Source organism: Orycteropus afer, unplaced genomic scaffold, assembly GCF_000298275.1.
Source record: "Orycteropus afer afer isolate SDZICR_OR568_19922 unplaced genomic scaffold, OryAfe1.0 scaffold00061, whole genome shotgun sequence".
Taxonomy (NCBI): Eukaryota; Metazoa; Chordata; class Mammalia; order Tubulidentata; family Orycteropodidae; genus Orycteropus; species Orycteropus afer.
The window spans coordinates 10,566,950-10,576,185 of NW_006921648.1; the positions used below are offsets into that span (position 1 = coordinate 10,566,950).

Genomic DNA, 9,236 nt, shown 5'->3' on the forward strand with positions numbered 1-9,236 from the left:
CTTCCTGGAGATTTAGCAGGACTCCCTAACAAGAAACAGATGCCCCAAAAGCCACCAGCTGGAGTTGATGATACTTTGGTGGTGGTGGAGGAAAATCTGTGAATAATCTTCTCTTTTCTCCTTACTTTGTAGGGGGAAGAAATTTTTCTGGACATGTTTGAAGATGAGTACAGGAGCATGACGGTGAGTGACCGGCCCCAGTGCCCTGGGGTCAGCATGTGTCTGCAGCCTGCTGAGCCCACCCTGCCCAGCAGACAGGGGGACTGCCTGACCAAGTGTCAGAGGCTGTGGAGCAGTGAATGTCCCTTGGTGCCTTCCCATCTCCACTGCTACAGAGACCTCAGCTTAATCCACCCCGTCCAGCTTGGGCAGGACCATAAGATGGGTCAGAGAGATCCACTTTGATATGTGTCATGTTTTTCTAGGTTTCTTTTTTTTGTAATATTTTTTTTCTGAACTAGGTGAAGATAACCTTCAGAGTCCTGACCCTTCGCCCCTAAATACATCAGCCTATTTTTCTCAGGACACTCTTGTACATATCCTTACGACAATTCCCAGCTAAAGAAGTGTCATTCAGACAGCACTGTTCTCTGATATACAGTCCATATTAATATTTTAACCTTTGTCCCAGTCCTGTCTTTTGAAAAAACTGTGGTAAATACGTATGTGACAAAACATTTGCCACATCAACACTTTTTATACGGACAATTTAACACGATTCGTGTTCATCATGTTGTTCAGCTGTCGCCACTACTTGTTGCCAGATTTTTTTATCACCCTTAACACATGCTCAGTGTCCCCAAATGGGAATGCCTTTTTTAATTGATGATTTATTCTATTCTATGCCAACCGCATAAACTGTGCTTTATGTTTCGTAATGCTCACGTCAACCCAGTGACAGTGGCTACTGTCATTGTTTCCCTTTTACTGAGAAGAAAACTAAGTCGGGGCCTGTGAGTGGTGCCCAAATCTGCCTGGGCAGTGGCTGAGGCAGGCTCCCTCTCAATCCCCTGCCCTTCTTCGTGTGTTACCCAACCCCCGGCTCTGTTGGAATGTCCCACGTGTCCTTGCTTCTGCAGCACCAGCAGAGGGGCTTCCTTTCACCCCCCTGCAGGCCAGTTGTGGAGCCCATAGGCTCAGAAGTCTGCTGCTTTCTCTGTTCTGTTCATCTCTGCATCCCTAGCACCTGCCCCCAGGAGGCCCTCAGTCACTAGATGATAAATGGCCCATGTCATGGACATTACTCACCAGTGTGAAGTGATTCGGGAGGTTTATAATAAACATAGTGTGTAAAGTGTCAGAAAGAAAAAGGCAGGCAGGGAGTGTTAAGTGGCTGCTGGGCTTCCCAGCCCCTCCAGCGGGGATCTGTGGACAATTGGGCCTCACCACATCCTGCTCACGGCACGTGTGAGGCCTCCATGGAGCCTTTTCAGGGAACGAGTGTGAATTGGCAAAGGTCATCTCCAGAAATGCCCACAGAGCTCATGTGGGCCCCTGCCCAGGCCTCCTCATGGTGACGCAGGGCTGCTTGTGTCCTCCCCTCTCCTCTCACAGCAAGCACCAGTCCTGGGTCCTCTGGCCCTAAGAAGTGTCTCCAACTTCAGACCGTGAGAGTGAAGTGGATTCGGCCGTCGTTCTGTTCCCTCTTGGCGTCCCCTCTATGATGTGATTCTCCGCAGTTTGGTTTCCTGTTTGAAATCGTAGGGCTCAGATGTCACTTGGCTCTGTGGAAAAGCTGGTGCTCTTAAGCCCTTGCTCAGTCTCTGCTTTTGCTGCTCACTGTGCGACCTTGGGCAGGTGGCTTCAATGCTGAGCCTTGGTTTTTTCTTCTGTGAAATGGGGATCATTCCACGTAGCTGCCCAGGCTGGGTGGGAAATGCCCAGGGAGGAGCCTGGGGTGGGGTCTGTGCCCAGCCAATGCTTCTTGCCTCTCCCTTCCACCTGGGAGCTTCCTGGTTCTGTTTGTCTGTCTGTTTGAATCAAATGCTTACTGTATCCTTCATGGTGGTGACAAGGGTCACACACCATAGGCTCCGTCTCTGACAGTCAGTCCTCAGCTCAGGCTTAAGGAGGCCCGCCACTGAGAGCAGCAGTCAGCACGGGCCTTGGCTTTGCTCTGGTGGCCTCCTGCTTCATGCAGCAGGTGTGAGGTGCCCAGCAGCGGCAGGGTCCGCAGGAAGGGCTTCGGGCAGAGGTAGACAGCAGGGAGCGGGGCAAGGAGACGAGGCTGGAAAGGCAGGGCCCCCCCGCCACTCTGAGGGACAAGAGTTTGGGGTGGTGGGCCTGAGCCTCTTCAGGAAAGTACTTCAGATGTCAGAAGGAAAGAGGCAGGCAGTGGCTGAGTGGCTTCTTGGCTTCCATGCTCATCACTGGGGTCTGGGTAGCTGGGCCCACTGCGTCCCTGCCCTGCTTAGCTTTATGTAACAGCAGGGACCAGGGGTCAGGCTGTGATGTTTTTGAGACCTACTTTCTGGTCAAAGGTAAGACACGAAAGAGAGCTTATGGTGCCTGAAGTCAAATGAATTCTGTGGAAAGTTTGCTTTTGTGAAGTGCCGTTTCTTTGATGCCAGCTACACGAGGTGTAGGTGTTGGACAACTGTGCACAGGTAGTCATTCACAGTGATGCAGGAGAGCATTCCAGGAGGGGAGGAGACTTCACCGTGCCCGTTGGTAGTCACGGAAGGCTGTCTGGAGGTGGTGGTGTGGAAGGAGCAGACAGCACTACCTTTGGTGGCCTGATGACTGTGGCACGTGTCCTTTTCCTGGAGCTCAGAATCCCCTCTCATGTGGGACAAGACCAGTCACCACCATCCAGGAGGGGGTGAGCCTGGCAGGTGCCTGCAGTGGATCTGTTACATTATTCATAATAGGTTTTGTCATGGCGGGATGGGAGCAGGCCGAGGACAGGGGGCGTGTTGGTCGTATGGAACAGCACACGGTCTGGGATGGATCCAGCCTCAGTGTATCTTGGATCCATCCCTTTCCTTCCCTGAACCTCAGCTTTCTCATCAGCAAGTTGGGGAGCATCCCTGTAAAGTCGTCAGGGAACATCCCCATAGTGTCGTCGCGGAGTGTCCCCATAGGATTGTAAGGAAGATTCATCAAGAGCCTGCTCACAAAGCCTGTCGCTCATGGTCGTGCCCCATAGTCAAACCAAACACCAAACCCACTGCTGTCGATTCTGACTCATAGCAACCCCGTAGGACAGTGTAGAAGTGCCCCATAGGGTTTCCAAGGCTGTCACTCTTTACAGAGCCAGACTGCCTCATCTTTCTCCCAGTGGGTTCAAACCACCAATCATTTGGTGTGGAGCTGAGTGCTTTAACCACTGCGCCACCAGAGCTCCTTGTGCCCTGTAGCTGGTGCTCATTAAATGGGAGGCACTGTCACGACAACAGTCACCACCCTCCTAGGGGCAAGCCACTCTAGAGGGACTGGCCTCTGCAGCGAGTGCTCTGTCTCGGCCAGGTGCGGGAAGGAGAAGGCGAGAAAGCAGAGAAGACCCTTTGCCAGTGAGTCGGAGCTGGTGCTTCAACAGGAGCGGCTCACAAAAGCACAACAGGCCTGTGGCTCGTGGGCCTGGCTGCCCCGAGGCCTCCCCTCAGTCTAAAGCCGGGGCTGCTGGCCCGCGTGCCCCACCCAGCTGCCCTGCCCTGGAGAGTGCCCTGTGTCTGAGCTTTCTCACGCCCTCTTGCACCTAGATGAAGCCCATGAACGTGGAGTACCTCATGATGGATGCCTCCATCCTGCTGCCCCCAACAGGCACGCCGCTGACGGGCATCGACTTCGTGAAGCGCCTGCCGTGTGGTGACGTGGAGAAGACCCGACGGGTAAGTGAGCTCTGCCTGTCCTCTCCTAGGAAGCTGTCCCCATGGCTACTCCCCGATAGGAGGAAAGGGTCTCTGAGTAAGTCAGGAGCCACCTCCCAGTGTGAGTGGAGGTAGCCCACCACTGTCACACCCTGCTACAGCCATAACTTCCCGGGGATGACTGCCCTTTGTGGCATGAGGTTGGAGTCTCCTTTCCTTGGCCAGAAGACATTAGCTGCAGGCAGGCTGGCTTTGGGTCCAGAGCACAGTGCCCGCCCTCATCCCACATCTGAGCTTGGAGAGGAAGCCAGGAGGCTGGGCTTCTGTGGAATGTGGGGGTGCCAAGCCCAGTGAGGACAGTGCAGGTGAGCTCGGTGCGACGTCTTAGCCCAGACGTGCCCAGGATCCCTAGGAGATAGTGCAGTGGTGAGGTATCTGGCTGACCTGGCCAAGGCACACGCAGATGATGGTGTTCTCGTGCCCGAGAGGGGGGTGTGTGAAGACACAGTGGTCCTCAGAGCCCTGTGGGAGTGTGTGCTTCCTCTAGCAGTGCTGTTTTTTTTCTGAAGCAAGTGCTCTAGGAAGCAGGCGTGGCACGGCTATTCATGGTATTTTATCACCCTTGTAAGATCGCAGTTTCTTTCTTAGAAAGCACCAGAACCTTTTCCTAGAAAATCATTCCCTAGAGACTGAGTACTGATGGCTTGTCTGGAGGAGCCCACTGTACCCGACTTTTATCAGCCTGTGTGCTCCTGAGTTAGTCCACATGAGACCAGAGCAGCAGAGGTGTTGTACTGTTGGTGTTTGAAAAGCAGGAGTGTCATGCTGTGTCTGCCTCGGACACCAAGGATTCTGTGGCCTTCCTCTACTCCACCTGCTGCCAGTGACTGCCTCAGAGGCCTGGGGGTGCACAGGAAGTCAGACCCACGCATTTCATGTCAGGCCACATTCCCTGCTGTCTGAGCAAAGCCACAGACCTCACCACAGGACCCACCCTGTCTGAGCCACTGACACCTGCCTTCCGTGTGCCCCCGCTGGTGCTGTAGCCCCCATTAGTCAGGCACATGGTTTCACTTGTGGGTGGCAGTGTTTACACTGAGTATCCCTGGCATCAATGCCCACGAGGAGCTAGCTCTGACAACTGTGGGCCTCTGGCTGCTCCCAGGTGAGGGTTCTCCTCAGTTATGGAGAGGCTGCACCCCCACCAGGCCACAGCATCCCTGTATCAGAGAGGGAGGGCCGGCCTCAGGGTCCCAGAGGGCTGCAGGTGCTAAGAGCTGCTGCTCTCAGCCTTCTCTTTGGTTCATGGCTCCTTGAGTTTTCTTAGCATGTCGCATTTGTGACATGTTGGGTCATTTGTATAAGTTCTTTGTGTGGATTTCTTCATCGAAGCCTCACAATCCATCTAGGAGGTTGGCACTATGGTTATCCCCGTTTTACACAGGAGGAAACTGAGGCACAGAGAGGTCAGCACTTGCTCAGGATCATCCACCTAGTTCGAAGCAGTGTTCAACCCAGGCCGTGTGGCCTCTCAGACCTAACCCCTTAGGGCCCACTGCTGCCCTCCTCATGTAGCCCTCCTCAGTGCTGGACAGCCGGGGTCAGAGAGCACACCCAGTCCACAAGGAATCCAGGGCTGGGGGCCGAGGTGAGGGAGGAGGCAGGGCCAAGACATGCAGCCGGGGCATTACTCCAGGAGCATGGCTGTCAGGCCCCTAATCCCGCCTGGGGAGGCACCTAAAGGGGTGGATCTGAAGGTGGAATATGGGGCTGGCTGGGCAGCTGGGGGTGGCAAAGGCCCAGAGAGAAAGGGCACGTTCTGGCACCTCCCAAGAATGACGACCCCTGGAGCCAAGTGAGAGAGGCTGAGTAGGAAGTGATAAGGCCAGAGAGCTAACAGTGTTGGGTCCTGGGGGCCTTGAAGCCCAACGAGGACTTTGGCTACTTGGCTACCTCCTGTGAGCTCTGCCTAATGACTTCATGCCCTGCTTGGGGGTGGCAGGTAGGCAGTCGTGACCCACCGGGAAGTAATGGAGACATCCAGGGCAGAGGCTGTCAGGCTCATGACGGGGGGCGCTGGCTTGGGCTTAGGGATTCCTGCTTGCCTGGAGGCACTGGTTCATCATAAAGCAGCACTTGCTGCTGTTCCAGAGTTACCGTGAGGGCCGGGTGCAGGGCTTAGCTGCACAAGGCCACTGGCAGGTCCCCACTGACAATCAGTTCATCTTCCCTCTGTCCTTTGTATATCACGTCTCCCTTAGGTGCCAGTTCCCCAAGGTAGCAGCCCATTCCCATTGCCCCAAATGGGCTGCTCGGCCCCTTTGCTGAGAACACCAGGGCTCCTGGGTCTTTTGTTAGACTTTCGTCTGCCTTACAGGTTTGCAGAAGCAGCTCTTGAATCACGGGGCCCTTGGGTCTTCGAGCCAGGGAGAGGACAGTGAGCACTTAACGTCAAGTGGGCCACCTCAAAGCAGAGCCATCCACCTTAGAAACGCTTGCTTTTGTGACATTAAGGATCATTTTCTGCAGGGGCGTTTCCGCCACTCGCCTCAGTCCAGTTCCTGTGGCAAGACAGGAGTCATCTGAAGCTTTGCTCCTCAAGCCTGTTTCCGAATCGGAACATAGCAGTGGCTTTGACCTTGAGCTAAAGGTGGTAGATGGTTTAGTGAGTAATTGAGGGGTTACGTGGTTCATCTCAGGTTTTTCTGCTCATATCCAAAGAACGTTCCACTTGATCCTTTTGGATTCAGAGGTGGTTGCTTTTTTGTAGGGGGTTGTTTCCTCCCTTCATTCCCCCAAGTAGATTTGTTTTAACTTTTAGAAGACTGACTCTTTCTAAGACCGCACACTTTATGTTCCTTAAGGACTCATCAAAGAACTTCAAACAACCCTTACTAGTGAATCATTCCTAACCATAGAGTGTTCACTGTGCTACGCCTGGGGGTGCAGACGTGAACCAAGCACAAAGTCCCTGCCTTCTGCAGCCACCAGGACATCAGCAGAGACAACCAACCAACAGCTTTGATACCAGGCTGCAATAAAAGCTTGAAAGAAAGAAGTGGCAGGGGCCTGAGGGCTTTAGATAGAGACACCAAACCCATTGCTGCCTAGTCAGCGCCAATTCATGGCCACCTCACGCATTACAGAGAACTGCCTCCAGAGGATGTTGTTGGCTGTAATCGCCACAGACGCAGATTGCCAGGCCTTTCTTCCGTGGTGCTGCTGGGTGGTTTGAACCCCCAGCCTTTAGGTCAGTAGTTGAGAGTAAACTGTTAGCTTCCCAGGGACCTGTGTGTTAGATGGATGGTCAGGAAAAGGTGGAGTGTGGAGGTGACATTCAGGCAGAAATCTGAAGAGTGGGATGGAGCCAGCAGGCATCAGGTTGAAGTAGGAGCTTCTCCAACAGGCAGAAGTGCAAAGGCCCAGGTGAGAAGTAGTTGGCTCTGCAAGGGCGGGTGCCTGGAGTGGAGGGAAGGAGAGAAAGGAGGAGGGGAGGCGTCCAGCGAGGAGGGTGGCTGGGCCTTGCAAGCCAGAAGCAGGCATTTGACAATAAAGTAGTGCCTTCTCTCCCACCTTTCATAAATCACACTATTTGTTCTTTCATCAGTCCTGTCTGTTGAGCATTTGCTAGCATTTGCCAGCCCTGTGTGAGATAAGAGGCTACGGCAGTGAATAAATACCAAGTAAGACTGAAATACCAAGAGTGGCCCTCAGCCATGCCAGTTGAGCAGGGGAATTCATATTGAAAGGAAGGTCCCCTGAGCTGTTGAGGTCTGAGGAAAACACTTGGCTAGAATTTGGGACTTGGCTGGGCCCACCCATGTGTAGAGGCAGCTGAGAAAAGCAGTTGAAAAGGAACACTGGCTCGTGGGTCTGACCACCTCTACCTGCGTGACCCTGGACAAGTTGCAGCCTCCTGAACCTCAGGTTTCCGTGTGTCCTACCTCACCGCTGTTGGCCACAGTAGGTGAGGGATGGGCTGTGAGGTGCCGAGCCCAGGAAATGCTGGCCGCACAGCACTGGAGCATCCTAGAATCTTCGATGGGAAAGAAATGGGATCATTATTGAGCTGGAGCCCAACCAGTAGTGCTGGAGAGAAGAGATTTCGGGACAGGGTTTTCTAGTGAATGTGAAAGTGCACATGAGGCAACTTTATCGAGTGATATTGATGAAGAAAGCAGTATGAAATCAGTGGATCCACATGAGGTTTCATTTGACCCTGTGTTCTGCTTCCCGGTTTTAGCTTTTGTGTTTATTGCTATTGACCTGGAGGAAATAGAATATTTTGCTTTACTTTCTGAATGTGTATTACGCATTGGAGAAAATAAAATCGCATCTGATAACATTTCCAAAGTAGAAGAAAAGAATTCCCCGTAATGTCGTAACTGTAAACAAATACTTAGGCGTTCTTGGTGTCTCCTCCTGATCTTTATCTTTGTTTGCAGACACATCTCCTGATTGCAGAGTGTCCCATGTTTCTGTCCTCCTCCCAGTCCCAACAAATGTCTATCGTTGTAATGTAAGAATTTCCCCATCTTGTGATACACTTTTAGTAACTCAGATACTTTTTTCACCGCATAAAATTTTATTTATGACTTCTACCATAATTTACGTAACATTTTTCTGCTCTTAGGCATTTGGTTATTTCCAGTATTATGTTATTTTTAACTAAACTGTAATGAAGAGCATTGTGAATACAGTGTTTTCTTTCTTTGGGGTTATTTATTTAGGATAAGTTCCCAGAAGCAGAATTTCTGGTTCAAAGGATATGAACATTTTTTTGTATGTGTGTGACTCTCTGTATTTTGCCAAATTGCTTTCCAGTGGGTTGTGCCCATTATAAATGCTTCAGCACCCTTTTAAGAATGACTGCCTTTCACAGACATTTCCATGGCCTTGGTGGGCTCCTAACCTGAGAGGCCATCACCCAAACTTGGCAAGTTTGCAAATGTAGCAAGGGGAGCAGGAGTGAGGGTGCTGTTGGATCATTGTCCCAGGCCAGCTAGGCTCTGTGCATCACCTGGGTCACCCCATTGGTCCTCCATGGTGGCCTCGTGAGCTGGCATGGTGGATACCCCACTTCCAGACGGTGAGGCCAGGGCTTGGGAAACCCGTGGGCTTGGCTGAGCCCCAGGTTGATGGAGGTCTGTCTGGTTCCAAAGCTGTGCTCCCAGCGACTGACTGGACTGTACCTTGGGGTCTCTGCCTGCCAGAGTTTGCCCCCAGATACCTGGGTACAGAGAGATGGGAGGAAGCTCCTCACGTCTGAGCTTGACGTCATCACCTCATTTATGGTCTGATCTGTTACTTTTTCCATTGTCACTCTCCCTGGCATGCTGTGGAAGCATCTGAAAGAATGAGCATTTAGTTTTTCCTTTTTTGTAGCACTTTTACATTCACATCTTCTTTTAGCAACAAAAGATCACC

The 9,236-nt window shown here is 52.3% G+C and overlaps 1 protein-coding gene across 1 annotated transcript in view; it reads left to right on the forward strand.

The window, feature by feature from the left end:
* The window catches only part of CLEC16A (C-type lectin domain containing 16A), a 278,156-nt gene that overhangs the window by 130,969 nt on the left and 137,951 nt on the right, over nucleotides 1–9,236 (forward strand). The window contains exons 17-18 of the mRNA XM_007939731.2: nucleotides 133–183; nucleotides 3,702–3,830. Of these exons, the coding sequence (XP_007937922.1) occupies nucleotides 133–183; nucleotides 3,702–3,830 (180 nt within the window). The remainder of the gene's footprint in view (nucleotides 1–132; nucleotides 184–3,701; nucleotides 3,831–9,236) is intronic.